Raw genomic sequence first — 21162 nt, 5'->3', positions numbered from 1 at the left:
ATAGGAGCGTGAATTTAACTGATACCCTTGCGTTAATGGGATGACTGGTCATATTAGCAGCTCTCGGAGAGGCACAGGACTCAGGAGAGTGCCTCCCCCTAGGACCTGGGTAAGTTTTGTACCAGGATTTCTCCTGTACCAGGTGGGAAAGCCATAGAACGAGGTTACTGACTATCCTGTTTTTGCCTGCTTCTGCGCCCCCCCCACCAAATTCCAATAAAGGTCTCTTCCACACCTTACATATTTCCAGTCCACAGGCCCATCTGTGAGCCCTGGGGCTGGGAAGGAGGGATCTAGCGCCTGTACCAGATCCCAGGAAGACAGGTAGCAGGTGAGCAGAGGAGATTCACCACAGGCAGACGTATGGGTCTACGGTTAGTAGGGTGCACGGTTAGGAGCTACAAGTGATTCTAGATCAGCAGCAGTCGATGAATAAGATCATATGGACAGCTTGGGACCTGGATCCAGATCAGCACTCAGTCCTATGTAGCTTTCTGAATCCAGGTGCAGGTCTTCCTTTGAAATGGGAATCTGAACCATTCTACCCACTTATTAGGAAATTAATATGTTGTCAGATCTGCATAGTGTTCATGTGTAGAGGCAACACAGAATAATACAGGAGTTCATTTTTCTCATTCAAGTCTTTACTTAAACAGTTGTTTTTGAAAAGAGGAGTGTACAGTTGACGCTTATCCGGCACACAAATGATACCAAGTGCTTAAAATGGTAGCCATAGCAACTGAACAGATCAATGAACAAACCCAGGTGTAGGTGTGTATGTGTGTGTGTGTCCTCCTGAGATACAGCACATACCGCTTTAAATAAGCTACATAATAAACAAAGACTCTTCCATTATGTCACTAAATAAAGTAAATTCAAATGAAATCAAAATGTATTTTATTTTATATAACTTGGTCAAAGAAGCATAAACAGAAAAAAAACAAACATAACTTCTACAGATGGTGTGTGTAGTTGTGCGTGTCTACTCCATGATAGCTCTGTAGATGACAGGTTCTATGTAGTCTTCCCGGTAGCGGGAGTTGATGACCCGCTGTCTTTTGGAATCCTGCTTTACCTCCTTCTCTGTGAAGATTCCGTCAAATCTCATGTCTGAGGCAACGGACTGCGGAGAGGACAGAGATGAACACGTGAGTGTGAGATGTGTCACACTAAGCAACAATGCCTTCTGTGGATCTCATGCCAATAGGTCAGTGACATGCTAAACGGTCAACAGAGCTTGAATGGGGACTGATATTTAATGTTACTGTAACAAACATTGTATATGAGAGAGAGAGAGAGAGAGAGACTGACAGACAGACATGTAAAGTTTACCATTTTAGACTTGACTCTCTTGGGCAGGTCTTCATCCAGGCTGTAGACGTCTTCCCTCTTGGCTGAGAGCTGTGAGCCGTCCTCAAACTCCACCTGGCAGCAGAGTAGCGGTGGTTTAACATGAGTTCAGAGAAACAGACACACAGCTGTAGCAGCCAGACCAGCAGAGGAGCCCACTAACCTCTCTGACGTGTGACTTCGGCTGCGGTACCGTGGATCCAGTGTGGCTGAATATGATACGTGTGTGTGTGTGTGTGTGTGTGTGTGTTAGGGCTGTCAAAAATGACATTCGAACATTCCTCTGAGACTGCTCTTGTTAAGGTCTTCAATGACAAGACAATGGCAGAATTTCAGTCTCAGTATTATTGGATCTCAGCGCTGCATTCGACACAACAGACCACAACATATTAGTAGGCCGACTGGAAAACTGGCTGGGAATTTCTGGCACAGTGCTAGACTGGTTTGAATCCTACTTGAAGGACGGGGACTACTTTGTGTCCATAGGAAATTACAAATCTGAGCGGACAAAAATGACCTGTGGAGTTCCCCAAGGCTCCATTCTGGGGCCTCTTCTGTTCAACATTTACATGCTCCCACTAACTCAAATTATGGAAAACAACAAAATATGCTACCACAGCTATGCAGACGACACACAAATGTATATCACCATATCACCAGGGGACTATAATCCCATACAAGCGCTGATTAAGTGCATTGAACAAATCAACGATTGGTTGTTCCAGAACTTTCTTAAACTAAACAAAAATAAAACTGAAGTAATTGTCTTTGGAGCCAAAGAAGAACGATTACAAGTCAGCACTCAGCTCCAATCAGTAATGCTAAAAACCACAAACGGAGCCAAAAATCTTGGTGTAGTCATGGACTCAAGACCTGAATTTCAACAGTCACATTAAGACAATTACAAAGTCAGCCTACTATCACCTGAAGAATATATCAAGGATTAAAGGATTTATGTCTCTGCTGGATCTGGAAAAACTTGTCCATGCATTTATCTTCAGTAGACTCGACTACTGTAACAGTGTGTTTACAGGTCTCTCTAAAAAATCGATCCGATAGCTGCAGCTGATTCAGAACGCTGCTGCTCGAGTCCTCACTAAAACTAAGAAAGTGGATCACATCACTCCAGTTCTGAGGTCCTTACACTGGCTTCTTGTCTGTCAAATAATTGACTTTAAAATACTGCTGTTGGTTTATAAAGCACTGAATGGTCTAGGGACAAAATATATTTCTGATCTGCTGCTACGTTATGAAACATCCAGACCTCTCAGGTCGTCTGGAACAGGTCTGCTTTCTGTCCCCAGAGTTAAAACAAAACATGGAGAAGCAGCAGTTTTTATGCTCAGCATATCTGGAACAAACTTCCAGAAAACTGCAGTTCTGCTGCAACTCTAAGTTATTTCAAATCAAGACTGAAGACTTTTCTTTTTGCTGCTGCTTTTTATTAAATCAAATGATTTATTCATACACTAACTTTTATTCCTGTTTTTGTTTTTTTTCCTGTATTTTGTTTTAAATGTCCTTTTTTTGCATTTCGTTTTATACAGGTATGACCTTTTATGTGTTGCACTTTGTCTTGATGCTTTTAATGTCTCATGTAAAGCACTTTGAATTGCCTTGTTGCTTAAATGTGCTATACAAATAAATTTGCCTTGCCTTGCCTTTAAAAACACAGATTCAAACCATTTGAATATCTATTTTCAACAAAAACATGTATTTTAAATACCTATACAACGTACAGTATACATTACAATAAAAAAATAAAGGCAAAAAAAGGCATACAAGCCCAGGCTAAAGGCCTCGAATGAACAATCGATGCTCTGAGAGCTGTGCTGTGATGAACATGGAACAATGATATTTTCCTTGGGATGCTGTTTAGTCCTAAATGAAATTAAGGAACACAATTCAGAGAAATGTGACAAAGAAGTTTTCACTGAGGGATGATTTACAATAACGTGCTTTTAAAAACGGAATGCAAGTAGGCAACTTACATTCATGACACTACATCCCAAAACGCTGGCATAAAAAAAAAAGTAGCCTAAAACATACTTAGCTGTTTCAGCATTTTATTCCACTCTGTCAGGCCTGCCTATGGGTAATTTGCCAAAAACACAAGATGGTTCACGTTTGAAGAAGCCAGTGCTGATCTCTTTTTAATCACTATATTCCTAGTGAAGGAAAAGACACGCTCAGACCAAAATCCAAAGTTCTTCCAAATGGGGCTTTTAAGATTGCTGGGAGTGAAAATCACTCTCTGGTTGTGAAATCTCCATTTCCAATCCATGAAAGAGCCACCGGGCGTGTGTGACTCCTGTCTGCAATCCATGAAAGAGCCAGCGGGGGCGTATGACTCCTGTCTGGCAGGCTCTGCACGGCCCGGCCTGAACTCACCACCCACACGCAGTATTGATGGTTTTTCTCCACAATTGAATATTAATTTTCACCATTGAATGTCTTTTCAATTTTACAATTCAAATGCATATTTGAATTTAGGATATTCCTTGACAGCCTGTGTGTGTGTGTTTATACCTGGGGCATGGGAATGGAGTGTGAGTGTGTGTTTACCTGGTACATGGTGATGGAGTGTGTGTGTGTGTGTGTTTACCTGGTACATAGGGATGGAGTGTGTGTATTTACCTGGCACATAGGGATGGAGTGTGTGTGTGTTTACCTGGTACATAGGGATGGAGTGTGTGTGTGTGTGTGTTTACCTGGTACATGGTGATGGAGTGTGTGTGTGTGTTTACCTGGTACATGGGGATGGAGTGTGTGTGTGTCTACCTGGTACATGGGGATGGAGTGTTTGTGTGTGTGTGTGTGTGTGTGCGCGCGTGTGTTTACCTGGTGGGGATGGAGAGAGTGTGAGTGTGTGTGTTTACCTGGTACATGGGGATGGAGTGTGTGTGTTTACCTGGTGGGGATGGAGAGAGTGTGAGTGTGTGTGTTTACCTGGTACATGGGGATGGAGTGTGAAGCTACAAACTTGGCCCCGTACAGCAGCCCGTCTGTCCAGCGAACCTGAACCACGTCTCCTTCTGACGGCGGCCCCAGACGCACGCAATCCCGGTTCTGGAAAACCACCACGAAATCACAAACACCCCATTACAGACCGACTAGGATTTATGACTATGCTGTATTACACAAGACTGGGTGTGAGCTGATCTCAGTGACTAACTATGATATCAGACCATTCCTAAACAGCATTCTTAGTAGCGTGTGATCTGACTGGCGGTTGCCATGCGCTGACCTCGATGTCCTCGGGTAGCAGGTTGTCGCTAAACGAGCCGTCATCGAAAATGACCTCATAGAAGGTTGCCGTGGTGAGCTCTATCACGTCACTGTGATAGTAGCGGCCGTTCTTGTGCTTGCAGATGACCTTCTGACCCTCCACCAGCTGCTGCAGGCTGGCCTGGTCACGCTGGGACGGACACGGACGGACGGACGGACGGACGGACGGACGGACGGACGGACGGACACACACACACACACACACACACACACACACACGCACACACGCACACACACACACAGACAGTCACACAGACAGTCACACAGACACACACACACACCATAGGTTACTATCGGTCAAAAGTAGAAATTATTATAATAAAAGTAATTTATTTGCTGTCGTTGCACCCAACCCATCACAAATAGGCAAGCGCAAGCATACATTCACAGTTCACACACGCACACAGGAAAGGGTTAGGGCCCACTGAAGCTGAAACAAAGCTACAAACTGAGCTCGTCTCCGACTTCATTTCACAGTCAGGTCACTCTTAACAACTAGGCCAATAAACTCGGGTGACGCAATATCAGCCTCGCCGCACAGTAGAATGTTCTAGAACATTCATTTGCATTTCTCCCCAGCAGCGGCCCCGCCCTCAGATGTCTGAGCGCACAAATTAAACCACTGTCTGGTGGTTCTCTCAGCGCTCGTTATCGCGCCGAACTTCCATACGGACCGGAGATGCCCTGTGGCGCTGAAGAGAAGAACCCCCCCCCCCCTCCCCCAACACAGAATGATGATACGGCGCTGATATTTGCTTAGGACGATGGAATATGTCCAGGCCGCTGATGATTGAAAGACTGCACCGCCTCGGTAGGCAGCGGCTCTGCATATCAGTCGTGTTGGAACTCGTTCCCAGAGCTCGGCTGTTTCACATCTGGCAGCGAACGTGACTTCGGCAGGTAGTCGGTAGGGGTAGAGTGTTATTGCATTCCTCCAGTCTGTCCCTCTCTGTATGTAATACGTCTGTTAGGGCTCAAATGAACTCCGAAAGGATATTCGACTGTCTCTTAAATATTTTCTGAAAATCTAATATATTCGATTATTGGTATTATATAATTTTGTATAGAAAATGACGCATCGGGAGGCTGTGAGACACGCGCTGCTTTACAGTGGCCGACTAATCCAATCTACATTTTGGAAGAAGAAAGAAGAAGAAAGGGGGAGGAGAGGAGGAGCAAGAGGGGGAGAAGGTTGAGGAGGAGAGACCGTGTTCTTATAGCCACAGGGTTCCTGTTTTGATGTTTGGTTGCTGGTCTGTAGTACATGTAACGAAGTGTCACGATGTGCCCTGACCCATTCCGACAAGTCAGCCTTCAAACAAACACACCATGTACAAACTAACAGCAGCAATGTAAACAACTCTGGTGGACTTATGGACTGAGGCTGGCCAGGAACACGCTGATGTGGAACGGGAGAAGGGTTGAACTCTGACCTGTCCCTCTATGAACCTGTGATGCAATCCTTCCCTGGAACAAAAACAGTATTTGGGCCAGTTTCTACAGATGCTGGACACTACAGGACAGCCAGTAATAATGCTCTTAGTCTGAAGCTCTGCTGATTTCCAGGGTGCAGAATAAAAAAAAATGATAATGACCAAATATAGTCAAAGGGACGAAACGCTTTTACGGACACACGCTGTATTAAAAGCCTGAGGGGTAGATTTAAAGTCGCACAGAAATGAAAAAAGCATTCTGTCCCATTTTGGTTCACATAATTGGTCATAGTGTTCACCTATTCAACGATGTATGCCAAAAAAAATAACAAAATTCTACTTTTGTTGTAATCTTATATCAAAGTATATAATTTCTTACTTCCTGGAAAACGGTAGGTCACGACACCAGGTACGACACCAGGTACCTTAGATTTTAGGCCAATAATCTCACGACATCCACACTGTAAAGTACGGATGCAAGATGTTCTCCAACGTCCCTTTTGGTGCATCTTTAATGTGTTAGTGCAGGCACTGTTCTCAATGACCGCTTTCAAGCCCTGATCTGCCGCCATGTGTGAAACAGCGCCACGTGTGAAACAACGCTACAAACACCCCCACCTAGCTCGCCTTTCCTTGCAATTAACCAACATGGCCTTGATACGGTATGACATAGGCGGGCCTCCAGTAGCACCACTGCAACAGCTTGCAAAGCTGTGTTTAGTAAACCGAGCTAACCAGAGCTAGCTAACAGAGCTAACGCAGAGCTAGCTAACGCAGAGTAAGCTAGCCGGGCCATTCAAGACTGTGGCGGCCCGGCGCTCCGATGATTAAATAATGAGACGGCTCCTTACCTCGGGGATGGTGGGTGTCATGTGTCGATTGCAGCTGATGAAGACGACGAAGGGCCAGTCGTCAGGGTACATGAGCACGCCGGCGGCCTGGGCGCAGGTGGGGTGGAACGCTGTGGAGCAGCGGCCGTGCGAACACTGGACACAGCAGCCCGCCACATCGCGCCTCACACGCTGCCGACACACCTGGCACTTCTACGGGGAGGGGGGTAAGGGAGATGAAGAGAAATATGGGGCGAATAGGAAGATTACAGAAGAGATGGGGGAAAAAAGAGGAAACAGGAGAGGCAGGAGAAAAAGACGGCGAGCGCAGAGGAGGAGATGAGGGGACGTGGAAGAGCAGGTGCACAGAGAAGGAAGGGAGGGGGGGGAGAAGACAACCGCATTGAGGAAATTAGAAATTCCTCTCATACATCTCATTCTCCCGCGTGCCTGCTTTTCTCAGGAACCCTTTGTTGAACCAGGAAGTCAGGACAATGTCTTGGCAGCGACTGGCTGCGCCGGAGCCTAATATAGCCTCCATATCTGGTCAGGACACACGACTCGGAGATGGAGAGATACTTTATTTATGAGGGGAAATTGAGGGGAAATGCTGGAGAGAGAACATTTCCTGGACAGCCACCAGAACAGTTCTACTTTATTTATCCCCGAGGGGAGATATTGGAAACGGCAACATTTCGCGTACTGCGACCAGAACAGTTCCGCGTACCTCACCTGTGTGTGGCGGCTTCCTCGCTGAACTGCTGCTGCACTAACACATCTACTAGACCCATCTCACTACATCAGTTTCCCTTTGATAACGGCCATCAATAATAGAATGTTTGATTTCATTTCATTATGAATTTAATGTATATTTAAGTTTAGACAGGAAAAGAGTTAAGAGCTGTGTGCTTAGGCCTAGTTATAAAATAACATTTTAATAAATAAATCTAGAGAAATCCCTCTACACTTGGCCTGGGTCAGTTTAACAACCATTCCATGGAGGGTTTCAGGTTTCCGTCTATATTTGCTGACAACCACGTGCTTCAGTCGTGAAACTCTATGCGCCGCGGCAGCTTCAGACGGCTGCTCTAGCCTGTTGACACGGGCGCCAAAATGACAAGCAAAAGGGGTTTGGCGACCGCCACGAGCAGGTGAGGTAAGCGGAGGACAGCGAGCCCAAGAGTGCAGCAGGTGGCCAGGAGCCAGGAGAGATAAACACAAGGACCAAGCAAGCATCTGCTCAACATGCTGTTGATCAGATGTTCAGTGTTAAATCCACTGCCCGATGATGAATCTCATCAGCAGTTTACCAGAAAAAGGTTGGCATCGAGTGAGATGACAAGTATTGAGTGACAAAAGGGGTTTTTTAGCCTTGGGATACCCCGACTGAATCAAAACTACCCTGAAATATTGTAGTTCAACTAGTCATACAGGTGACTGAACCTATAGTCCTATCAGAGGGCCGTACCAGTCTGAACCGGGAGTAGGGGATCCCACTCAGGTCCACAGGGCCGCGCTCAGCCACGTTGACGAAGCGGGCCTCCATCACGGTGATGGCACACAGGACATGCACCCACCTGCAACACAGGAAGCAGATAATGTGTCACAGGAAACAGACCAGACACATCCAGGGAATGAGTCACCCCGGGGAGTGTATGAGTGTGTGAAACACTGATGGTCACCCCTCCTCGCTGATGGAAATGTCCGCACCCCTACTCACTTGTCATTGTTGGCTCTCTGTAGAGCTCCTCCGCGTAGAGAACACAGACAGCAGTCCTGCCGGGACACACACATGCCGTTTTTCACAATTAGAGAGTGCATCAGTAAGGTACTAAGATAGTATCTAGGGCTGTGCAATAAGACTGTAACAGCAATACATTGCAATATTTCTAACGTGGTCCTGTATCAATACAGTAAAAAAAAAAAAATCCACAAGGAAAATATACAGAACAAGACAGGAAATAGATATATAGAAAATTAAGGATAGAATTCATTCATATACACCATTCATGTTTTACATAGTTTTAAAATGTCCTTACATTCCCCCCGCCCTCAGAATCACCTGTATTTTCAGCTGTATTTTAAATTGTTCTGTAAATTGATTGCAAGTATCGCAATATATATTGTATCGTGTCGCAATGTATCGTGATGCGTATCGTATCGTGAGGTTCTTGCTAATACCCAGCCCTAATAGTATCACAGCTAGTTTAAGGCATTATCTTTCAGCATGTGGAAACAAGATGAGGAAACTGTCCAAGTAATTTTAAGGCAGGCACATGTACATGATGTTTAAAAGTACCAGACAACAGTAGCGTTTTTCAGGAGTAGCCTGGCTTACCCCCCAAAAATGCCAATAATAAAAATAAATCTTTGTTTCAGATTTTGTTTACCGACTGTTTACGTTTTTTTATGTCGTGACTGTCGGTTGGTGCGGTGTCTCTCTGATTGGCTTACAGAAGTCACAGAAGTGACGAAAGAAAAGAAACTCAGCGGTGGTGTGGGGTAGCCTGATATCAGTAATAATATATATTGTTGTGGGGGCGTGGTGTGGTGTAGCCCAATATCAGTAATAATCTATATTGTTGTGGGGGGGTGGTGTGGGGTAGCCTGATATCAGTAATAATCTATATTGTTGTGGGGGGGTGGTGTGGGGTAGCCTCATATCAGTAATAATATATATTGTTGTGTGGAGGTGGTGTGGGGTAGCCTGCTATCAGACAGAATGTCAGCTCGTTACACTCCATTGAAATCGTCAAGAATCAGTGACCTTCGGTGGAGTGGGCGTACTTCTGTATGTCTGGACCCAGGCTAGGGATGGGGGGTCCTACAGGATTTTTCTAAATATGCCAGGGGTCCAGAGCTCAAAAAAGGTTGAGAACCACTGGTGTAAACGACGATTTTTGAGTGACTGTACGGTTGATTCCATGCCCTGTGTATGAAGTTGAAATATTAAGTAGAAGAAAAAAAACAGCAGCAATTTTTCTGCACTTCCCTGCTCATCTGATCGGGTATCAGTGCGTTCTATTCAGAATCTAAACGTGACTACCTTGATGAGTAGTTAACGCCATGGTTTCTGTTCAAACGCAGGAAAGCCTCGAGTAACAATCCAATTCCTTTTACAGTATAGAGGGGATAATGCAAACACCTTCAGTTACAATTAGGGGTGTAGTGGTAAATACAGAGGTGGTTACTAATACTTACATATTACTTACTTAATATGCTGAGTGCAGTTTACCCACCTCGTTTTCTCTCATTGGTTAACAGAGTTGATCAGAAAATAGCTAACCCTCAGCCTCATTCTAAAGAGGCGGGTGAACCGAGTGTACTTAGGTTTACCCTCCACTACACCCCTCCTTACAATAAACAGAAGGAAGGAAGACAAAGACGTGATTCAAAATCAAAAGGCTTAAATTTATTAAAATGTTGCTGGAAGGAGCTGTGGAGGGAAGCTGATGGGTTGTCGACTGAGGGAACTAAGTTAACGAGGGAAAGACAGAAGTCAGTCAGTTACTTTTGGTTTGTTACAATTGATGATTTGACAAATAGAAAGAGGTATACAAATGGGAGTTGGCCACATATGGCAGATTAACAACAAACCAGATTCCAGAATACACTTCTGTCCAAATACTAACTCTGTATATTCTAAACTACTGGGTCTTGTCTCCACTTCTTGTGACGCTTGGTGGTGGGGGCGGATGTTGATGTGTTACCCATCCAGAGTACCGAGAGGCAGTTAGGGAAGTTCCCCTCAGCCTGGAATCCACCAGCTATTTGCTGCTATTCTTCCACTGTGTCCGGGCACTGGAAAACAACAATACAATGTGTCATGTTATTTGGACCCTGAGTCAAGGTGAAATGATTGAATTGTAGAACCCATAATAATAATAATAATAGCAATAATAATAATAATAATAATAATAATAATAACAACACTATTTGTATAGCACCTTTCATACAGATAAAAGCAGCTCAAAGTGCTTTACAACAGAGCATGCATGTGGTGCTTCACATAAAAAGACATAAAAGTGTAGGTAGTCATTAGTTTGAGAGTTTGAGATTTGAGAGTTCATAGCTGTGGCATCATTTGGTTCAACAGAGATGTACAGTTGTGTGTCATCTGCATCACCGAGTGGCAGTATAGTGACAATAGTAATGGACCAAGGCTGCTCCTTTGCAACCCCAAAGCAGGTGTCATGTTTCTCAGACACATGATCTCCAAGCCTGACAGAACTTTCTCCATTTGATGCATGTTCTGAACCAGTTTAACACAGTCAGAGAGACCAACCAGCCTTTTAAGGCGATTGATTAGGATGTTGTGGTCGATCGTATCAAACGCTGCACTTAGGTCTAATAGGACAAGAATTTAGACCTTATTTGCATCAGAGTTTAGTCTAAGGTCGCTGATAATTTAAGTAAGAGCAGTTTCAGTGCTGTGGGGTGTCATAAAGCCTGATTGAAGTTCCTCCGGGATGTTATTTTCTTTGAGAAATTAGTTTATTTGTACTGAGACTATCTTTTCAAGTATCTTAAGGTGTCTGTCATGATGTGTGTAACTGTATGGTGTCTGTTGTCTTTTTTTGTGTCATTGCACTGTGTCATTGTGTGATGGTGTCTGTTGTCTTTTTTTGTGTCATTGCACTGTCATTGTGTGATGGTGTCTGTTGTCTTTTTTTGTGTCATTACACTGTCATTGTGTGATGGTGTCCTTTGTAAGGGCTGTTTTCTGTATCTGTGTGATCTTTCTGTCATCTGATTAATGTATACAGCTCTCTGAAAAGAATTTCCCCCTGGGGGACAAAAGATCAAATCTAAATTCTAATCTTACTATTGAACGGGAGGTTGGATATCGGCCTGTAGTTGCTCAGTGTATTAACAACTAGGTTGGGTTTGTTTAGTAGAGGGTTTACAACAGCTGTTTTGAAAACATCTGGCAAGATGCCTGTTTGAAGAGACATGTTTATGATCGTCAGGACATGACTTGAATCACAGTCGAACACCCGCTTAAAGAATTCTGTAGGTACAGGGTAAAGACATGAGGTAGAGGAGTTACACTCAGTGTCAATCTTACAAAGCTCTGGCAATGTGATATGTGTGAATTTCCCCACAGTTACATCTTTTTTTACAGGGTTGGCTGAGGTCATCTAGGGAATCGAGTCAGAGAGAATACTGGCTCTAATTTATGTTATTTAAAAAAAATCTAAGAACAGTGTGAGTTCTTCACATTTTGGTGCTGAGAGCTGTGGAGGAGTTTCCAGCATTCTCTGTAATAATCTTGTAAAATTAATCCTTTCTTGCAAGGCGTGTTGCTTTGTTGTAGGCAGTCATGGCTTCTTTGTATATATTACAGAGAACTGTAAGCCTAGTTTTCCTACATTTTCTTTCAGCTGCCAGACATTGCCAATTAATTTCATTAACACTACTATTATTCAACCTTGTGGAGATTATGTCAGCTGACCTTGTTTTTACCTTTAGTGGAGCAACGGTATCTAAAGCAGTTGACAAGGTAGTGTGGAAGTTCTGGACCATCTCATTTAAAGAGCATTTATAGCTGCATGGCTCAAATGGTCTCATAATATTGGCAAACTGTGCTTCAGCCTTGCAGTCTAGGAAACTCTTTTGAACCAGGGTTTCTCTTTTGGTCTTTGTTAAGATTAGGTTGGTATCAAAAAACACACAGTGATGATCAGAAATACGTAATTCGAGCACTGATACATTATCAATGTTTAGCCCTGTTGTTATTACTAGGTGCAGAGTGTTACCATGCTGATGAGTCGCTTCATTTAGATGTTGGGTTAGTTCAAAGCTGTCCAGTAGAGTCAGGAGCTCCATATCTTTGGAGTCATCCTTCTTATTAATATGAATGTTCAGGTCTCCATTCAAGATGAATCTATCATATCTAGTGATACCAATTGAAATCAGCTCTGAGAATTCCTATAGAAATACTGATGAATATCTTGGTGGCCGATATACTGTAATGATGAGCACTGATAATTCTGCTTTTGGAGGGGAGGGGCATCGCTGGGTTACCGGTTGGGACAGAGACATCCTTGAGTGGTGTCTCGTGAGTGCCTTGGGGAGGGGGGTCGTTGGGTTCCCTTGGACAGACACGTCCTCAGGGCCTGGATGATGTGATACAAAGGGTCCGGTGCGGGGGGAGGGGTAGAGGCTTTCTGCCTGACCTTCACGTCTCTCTTGTTTGGGTTTGGCCTCTGCATGCCTTGGGTGTATTGGAGCAGAGGTTCGGGTGAGGGGGGGAGAGACTGTTTCCCTGGGTACACTGACCTTCGCGCCTATTTTGTTTGGGAACGGCATTCCAAGACGTAGTCCCTGACGTAGGTTGGCACCAAGTACTCTGGCTCCGTTGATGTTTGGGTGAACGCCATCGGGTCTGAAGCGGTCTCTACAGTTTCAAAAGATAGCGAAATTGCCAATAAACTTTATCCCATGGTTGAGGCATGCCGATGTCAGCCATGTATTGAGGTTGAGGAGCCTGCTGAAAGATTCGCTTCCTCTCCCAAAAGTTGGAATGGGGCCTGAGATGAATATTTTTTTGCGATTGAGTCACTCAATTTCTCCAGTAGCAGGGAGAAGTCTCCTTTTAGGATCTCAGAGCTAGTTTTCCTGTGTAGAATGTCATAAGACCCAGCCTGGATTCTCACTTGGATGTGTAGAGAGTATAGCTGGTAGCAGTACTGATTGTCCAGATGGGGGCTACATCTCCATTCACATGTTTCCTATGCAACCTAGTCTGATTGTACCCAATTGTCTGCCATTGTCGTCCACAATATGCCAGGAAGTGCTATTTTAGCATAGAGATGGCCCATCAGCATCTGATTTTAGCATAGAGATGGCTCATCAGCATCTGATTTTAGCATAGAGATGGCTCATCACCAGAGCCTGCATTGTGAAGGAATGGACTTGTAGTCGTCCGTTGTTGTCCAAATGCCTATAGACTGCACTATAAAACATCAAAGTATCGAAAACATATCACCTTCAGTATTTCCCTTTTAAAACCTGGTAGATTGCTGCACAGGTTTCAGGAACGAGTTTCCGAATTGTTGACACTCCCACTCTGAACTGGTAAGGCTCTTGAAGCTTTCCCCTGTAAATATTAACACGCACATAGCATACATGTTTAAGCACTTTATTCAAAATCCTTATCAAAACATAAAAAATATGAAACACAAACAGAAAAATGCTGTAATGTTAATGTAATTAAACCTTTAGCTCACCTGTTGCCAAGTGCAGTAATCATCCGTCGTTCGCCTACGGAGATAGAATCACGGTAGTTCGCGATTTAGCCTCTGGATGAGCGGACTAGTTCTTTCAACTCGTGGAGCTGATCAGGAAAGAGCCGAGCGATATTCCTATATATCGGATATTTCATTTATCTTAGCTCTTCACGCAAGTTCTGGAAAGTTCCTTCACTATCGCTGCATGTTGCATGCTTTCACCAATTTTGTGCGGTTTCTCCTTATCTTTCGCCCACGTCTCTTCTGTTCTACAACACAAGGAGCCAGGGCTGATAACGACAGAGCTAATTTCAATTATCAGACCTCTTCAATTAACACAATTTAGTAGACAATCTCAGAGATTTCCGTCTATGCTGAGCGAGAGTGCTGTACTAGTAGCAAAACAAACGCTGTTTATGGTTTATACATCCGGTGGTGTTCAGTTTCTCCGATGATGCAGACTACCGCCATCTGGTGGTGTGGAGTTATTTCCTCTCACACAAGCATAGAAACGTACGCACTCATCGGCTGCAACGCGAGGTGACACAGCAGTTGTCCTCGTCGGCACTAGTTCTTTGATGTCGGGTTGGTGTGTGAGGGCTTTAAAGTAACAAAAAAACAATGATTCTGATTTTCATGGGATTATACACTAATTTAAAACATGCTTAGGGATATTATATTTCATTTCTGCCAAGTCTACACAAAATTCTGCATGAGATTTGACTTTGACTAAAAATTGTACACATTTTACAGCTTCTGACAGAATTTGCTATCTGTATGACTCAATTGTGAATCCTTATTTTCAAGAATGAGTGAGTTGTGACATTGATGATAGATCAACCTTGCATGCTGCTCTGCCCTGGTAGACATCACCCCCTAGTGATAGAAGGTGGTAGTGCCAGAATGGGATTGTGTCCAACGGCATTTCACAACTTCCCAAGTGTCTGTCTGTTTTGATTTAGACGTTCATTTAACATGGTCACTAAACCAAGAGTGAGCCAATGACCCAAGACCTGGCATGTGGTGGCCTGTACCAGATAAGGCTGGCTCTAACTGCTAATCATCAGTGCCAACTCAATGAGGTTTGATACAGCCCATATGTCTGGCTTGGGCTACCCACAACAAACTCAATTCTGCTTTAGAATCAGCACATGTTCACTTTATGCTCCAAGACGAGGAAACAACAAGATCATAAAATGGCGTTACAACTAGGGGTGCTACGATTCCACTAAGCCACGATCCGATCCGATTCCCATTCCTGGGGCCACGATCCGATTCCAGAATCGATTCTCGATTCCAACGATTCTCGATTCCAGAATTTAGAATCAATTCTCAATTCTCAATGGATTTTCTACAAAGACGGATTTTAGGATCTACTCCAGTCTGATGTGTGCTAAGAAAGTGAAAAATAGCAGAATAAAGAGTATAATATTATGTAGTTTTATATTGCAATAGCACACGAAGGCAAGTCCAAGACAAAAAAAGTCTAATTTATTAAAGGCATGCTGAACTTGACATTCAACCTCTCAAGTATAACAGTCATGAACTTTAAACTTCCAGTATTTCTCAATTCAGTCAGTGACCATGCTGAACTTTATATAAAAAAAAAAAAAAAAAAAAAAAAAAAAAAAGTAAAGTATTTCTCTTCAACTTCAAGTATTTCTCAATTCACAGTTAGTTTGCTGAACTTAAAGCATTAAAATATTTCTCAAGTCAAAGTGCTATGGAGAGAGAGAGGAAAAAAAGAAGAAGAATCTATTCTTGGGAGTTGGGAATCGATTCAGGAATCGTGGCATTAAGAATCGCGATCCTTTCAAGAATCGATTCTTTGGAGCACCCCTAGTCACAACCTTACAACAGACTGGGGCATTCCATTCCACTTAAGCACAAGCACCTCTTTTATTCCATCCCCCACAGTAAGACCTCGTGACGTTTTTTTAAGTAAGCCCCTTTGATCAAAGGGAAGGGTCTTTAAATGTCGTCTCTACCCTCCATCCCAACTGATGGGAAGTTTGGAGTGAAAACCACAGAGATGACGATGTAGCCCATGTGCACACCTTGCAGCAATCGCCTCGGTTGGTTGGTTTTTAGTAGACTATTAAAGTTGCAATATGTAACTTCAGCGCCATGAGCCTGCGATGAGCTAGCTATGAGCTAGCAACAAGGGAAAATTCTGTTTACCAAGTAAAATTCAGTCTGCTTCAATCTCACGGTTTGTGGGTTTGGGCGCCCATGAGGCCATAGGAGACTGCCCCATGTTGCTGATTGAACCAGGTGTTTCCCATACATAGACCCTTCACAAATCTGACCAAATAAAATCTCACCACCGCTAATGTCATGTGCTTTGCAGCGCACACCATGCCTTCAACCTGTCCCCTCTCACTTTACTACTGACAGCCTTATTAGTCTCACTTGCCACGCACGCACGCACACACGCGCACACACACACACACACATCTCAAACTTCAACACAGCTCAAATTATCCAATGCTGCGCTCTCAGTTTCTCTCAGACCTCTGGCATGGCTGGCTAGCTAGCCAACAAGTGTTGCAATTATAGCTAAGCTGACAAAATCTCACAGCTGTCAACACCTCCGTCAGCTCACTAACTGGCTAGCGATCTGTCTACTACACTAGGCTGGTCTCATTAGACTTTTGATAGCTAGCGAACGTCAGCCCACACACGGTGTAAGACTCCCTCCAGACCTCCCTCGCCCCACACCACAGCTGCACTCCAGTCCTGTGGGGAACACTGGGTGTGGCCACCGTTTTTGGTGTGTTCATGTTAATGCTCCGGTGACAGCCCAACACCAAATTATAAAACTTTAATTGCTGTAGCATTGCCAAACAGCAGTCTACAAACAGCTCAATCTCAATTTATCATAGTAGTATAGAAATATTTAAATGTTTAAAATCTCACGAAAAGTATACAGTTACACGACTGCATGAAATTAGCAAGAAATTAGCAGAAATGAGTTTCTGGTATGTACCTGATAACATGACTCGCATACAGTGTCACACACGGTTTCTGAGCACAATTACGCAGCCAAAAATTTAAACGATTCGTGTTTAGGCCACTTTCCAGCCATGCTTGTGGCTGTCATGGTGATTGTCAACTGTAGCCTCTTCGAGAGAGAGAGGGATTGTGGGAAGCACTACGAGCTGGAAGGGATTAGTTTTTCTTGGAAGGGATTCTATCTGTACCCGTGGTGAGAGGGAGCGAGCACGAGGGAGCAGGGGATTCGTGAACTCTCTCTCTCCCTTTGCTCAAATCGTAACGGACCTGACCCTCGTCTGACAGCCGTTCATCATCTAGCCATTTTGGGGATCCCCCCTCTTCAAGCAAGGGTATGGAACAAGAAGCAAGCACTTCACTTGGAACGGAATGTACCCCGGGTTGTTTGAATACTGTGAGCATGCTTCCTCCCTCCCACCCTGCCTTTGAAAAGTCACCCATCTGAAGTGACTGGATTGATAACAGCTTCCTAGGGAAGATGATTTATGCTATCCAATCACGTTCTAACTGTCTTATAATGGGAGGAAGTGTACAATGCAAGCTACAATTTGACCAGTGCTTGATTGCGGCGACATAATATGCATGCATGCTGGACTATGTACCACAGTGGAATTCAAAACGGCAGATGAATACACAGCTCATCACTGTACCCTCTATCAGCATGCAGAGTTCCCTGTTCCCCTGTCTTTACATGGCACTCCTCTATAAACCACCCCACTACCTCACTACACTTCTGCTCTGGAGAGAAACCAAACACCCACCACGGCCACAGGGCTGGTTAATTTTAGATGTTCCCCTGCGGCTACTATTCAAGGGGGGAACGTCTTTTAGTATTGGGGCTCTGTCCTCTCGGAACAACCTTCAGAACAAGCTGAAACTGGAGTCCTTGTTTCCAGTGGGCCGTTTCAGGATGGTGTCCGAACATCTATCTGTATTTAGCTCCATATCATATCACATGTGCTTTATTTGCCTCCCATTTTCTTTTAAATTGGAAAAGTGCTTTTGCCGTTGTGTTTTGAGTTGAAACATTAAATGTCTCCCAAGAAACCTCACGGACGCATTTCCAAAAGATGTGGATGCGCACCTAAACTATGTGCCGGTGCACCTAAATGAAAAAGCTGCACCAGTGCAACCGCTGTGAAACGAACCCCGGCAGCCCTGGTTCGTGGGCAGGGCGGGGACGGTTTCTGAGTCACCGCAGCTTCCGTTCCTCCTCCCGAGAGGTTCCTCCTCCCTCCTCCTCCTCCCGAGAGAGCGCTCACCTCGGCCGTGGCGTTGGCCTCACAGCGGGCGCACAGCCAGTCATCCAGCTCCTCCTCCTCTGACACGCCGTAGCAGCCTGGGGGGGAGGGGCACAGAACAGGACAGACTGTAAGACTCCCAATGAAAATCTAATGGCTAATGTTGCCTGGCAGCAAATAAAGAAGTTCCAGGATGTTGTAGATAAAAGAATAAAAACATTAACTATTTGAGCCTCCATAAGAAATGGTGGTAATCTATTTTATTGTCTTCCTCATGTGGACTAATAAAGTTGTATAGTCTTACTGGTGTGTACTACTCAAGTTATACCGTAGTATATATTCTTACTAGTACTAATCAAGTTATACTGTATTATAATATATATTATTACTGGTGTGTACTACTGAAGTTATACTGTAGTATATATTCTTACTAGTACTATTAAAGTTAGCCTCTATTATAATAGATATTCTTACTGGTGTGTACTGAATGATTGAATGAATTCATTAATAATTTTATTTTCGTGTCCGGACGTCACAACACGGCCCATACCTTCCGAAATTATTTAGACACATTTTAAGAAATATAACCTAATAATACAGTCAATACTACTCAAGTTATCCTGTATTATAGTATATATTCTTACTGATGTGTACTACTCAGGTTATACAGTATTATAGTATATATTCTTACTGGTGTGTACTACTCAGGTTATACGATATTATAATATATAATCTTACTGGTGTGTACTACTGAAGTTATACGGTATTATATAATCGTACTGGTGTGTACTACTGAAGTTATATGGTATTAATATATAATCTTACTGGTGTGTACTGCTCAAGTTATCCTGTATTATAGTATATATTCTTACTGGTGTGTACTACTCAGGTTATATGGTATTATAGTATATATTCTTACTGGTGTGTACTAAAGTTATACGGTATTATAGTATATATTCTTATTGGTGTGTATATTATAGTATATATTCTTACTGGTGTGTACTACTCAGGTTATACGGTATTATAGTATATATTCTTACTGGTGTGTACAACTCAGGTTATACAGTATTATAGTATATATTCTTACTGGTGTGTACTACTCAAGTTATACGGTATTATAATATATATTCTTACTGGTGTGTACTACTCAAGTTAAACGGTATTATAGTATGTATTCTTATTGGTGTGTACTATTGAAGTTATAGGGTATTATAATGTATATTCTTGCTGGTGTGTACTACTCAGGTTATACGGTATTATAATATATATTCTTACTGGTGTGTACTATTGAAGTTATAGGGTATTATAGTATATACTCTTACTGGTGTGTATATTATAGTATATATTCTTACTGGTGTGATTATTATAGTATATATTCTTACTGGTGTGTATATTATAGTATATATTCTTACTGGTGTGTATATTATAGTATATATTCTTACTGGTGTGTATATTATAGTATATATTCTTACTGGTGTGTATATTATAGTATATATTCTTACTGGTGTGCACGCGGACGCAGCACTGCGAGCAGCTGACCAGCCGGCTGGTCCCGTCCTGCTCCAGACGGGGCGTGGTCAGGTCCCCCTCGTCATCGCCCCCTTCTCCACCCTCGCTCTTCTTGGAGGCGCTGCTGAAGCACACCTCTGGGATGAGGGGCTTGGACCTCTGCCGGCCCCCCCGCCGGCCAAGCAGCTTCACACTGGGGCCCCCGCTGGAGGCCTCTGCCTGGGGGGGCAGTGGGGGAGGGGGGATCAGAGAGATACAGTGTGTGGTGTGAGAGTATGCGGTGTGTCTACCCCCCCTTACTGTTGGTGGGTGGAAGAGTATGTGGTGTGTGATGTGATATGGTCTGCAGTGTGTGTGTGTGTGTGTGTGTGTGTGTATTTCCTCGCCTACCTGTTGGTGTGTGTGGAACAGCGTGCAGATAGAGCAGTAGGGGCTCTGCAGGCCCATGAGTCTGTTGTAGTCCCTCTCGGCGTCGGGGTTGTACAGCCGGCTCTGCCACAGCCGAACCAGGGGCCTGGCCCACTCCTCCGTCTCCTCCACCCCCCGCACCTCTAAGAGGGGGATAGCTGGGGAGGAGAGAGGGGAGGGAGAGCGAGGGAGCAGGAGAGAGGAGGAAGACAGGAAGGATGGAGGGGGATGGAGAGATGGAGAGATTGATGAGATCAAAGGTAGAGCGACAGAGAGGAAGTCAAACGGGATCGTGAAAGAGGACACATCACATTAAGAGGGTAAAGGAAGAGACACACAGGTGTCATGTCGGACAAGTCATGGCATGTTTAGCATCTGTCAACTAACGGCTGTTCAGATCAGCTCCTGGGGGTCTAAACAAAGATAGGAAGAAAGTTAAAGATAGAAGTGAAGATGTGTCTCACCATCTTCACTGAGCAGAGGGTGCTGGCGAGGCAGGCTACGGAGCAGCTGTTTGCGCTTCACGGTCTGGCAGTAGGACCGCCCCTCCTGCGCTGCCCCCTGCTGCTCACACTCAGGCATGGACACACGCTTGGGAACCAGGGGAGACTGCAGGATGAAATACAATACAGCTTCCAAAGTCCATCACAGATCCATTATCAGTCTATAACAGGTCTATTATCGGACCATCTTACAACTGAAATGTGTAATTTCACTGTCTCGAAGTAAAACTTTCTGGGTAGCACTTGTACTCCCAACTTCAAAAGGTTAGGAGCACCAGCAAAAATGTAGGAACATCCACCAAAAAAAGCACCAACAATATATGTAATAGATTTGTAATTGATGAAAAACAATG

The 21162-nt window shown here is 44.0% G+C and overlaps 1 protein-coding gene across 1 annotated transcript in view; it reads right to left on the bottom strand.

Annotated features, from left to right (window-relative positions):
* Positions 1-880: 880 nt before the first annotated feature.
* Positions 881-21162, bottom strand: part of LOC311316283 (lysine-specific demethylase 4A-like) — a 35391-nt gene continuing 15109 nt past the window's right edge. Inside the window, exons 13-23 of the mRNA XM_084447124.1 lie at positions 20771-20915; positions 20289-20464; positions 19892-20117; positions 18411-18487; positions 8622-8677; positions 8370-8478; positions 6923-7114; positions 4598-4768; positions 4300-4419; positions 1333-1425; positions 881-1123 (exon numbers count right to left, since the gene is read on the bottom strand). Of these exons, the coding sequence (XP_084303250.1) occupies positions 983-1123; positions 1333-1425; positions 4300-4419; positions 4598-4768; positions 6923-7114; positions 8370-8478; positions 8622-8677; positions 18411-18487; positions 19892-20117; positions 20289-20464; positions 20771-20915 (1506 nt within the window). The 3' untranslated portion in view covers positions 881-982. The remainder of the gene's footprint in view (positions 1124-1332; positions 1426-4299; positions 4420-4597; positions 4769-6922; positions 7115-8369; positions 8479-8621; positions 8678-18410; positions 18488-19891; positions 20118-20288; positions 20465-20770; positions 20916-21162) is intronic.

This window comes from Borostomias antarcticus, assembly GCF_949987555.1.
Source record: "Borostomias antarcticus genome assembly, chromosome: 12".
NCBI lineage: Eukaryota > Metazoa > Chordata > Actinopteri > Stomiiformes > Stomiidae > Borostomias > Borostomias antarcticus.
This window is presented reverse-complemented; position numbering and strand designations above follow the sequence as displayed.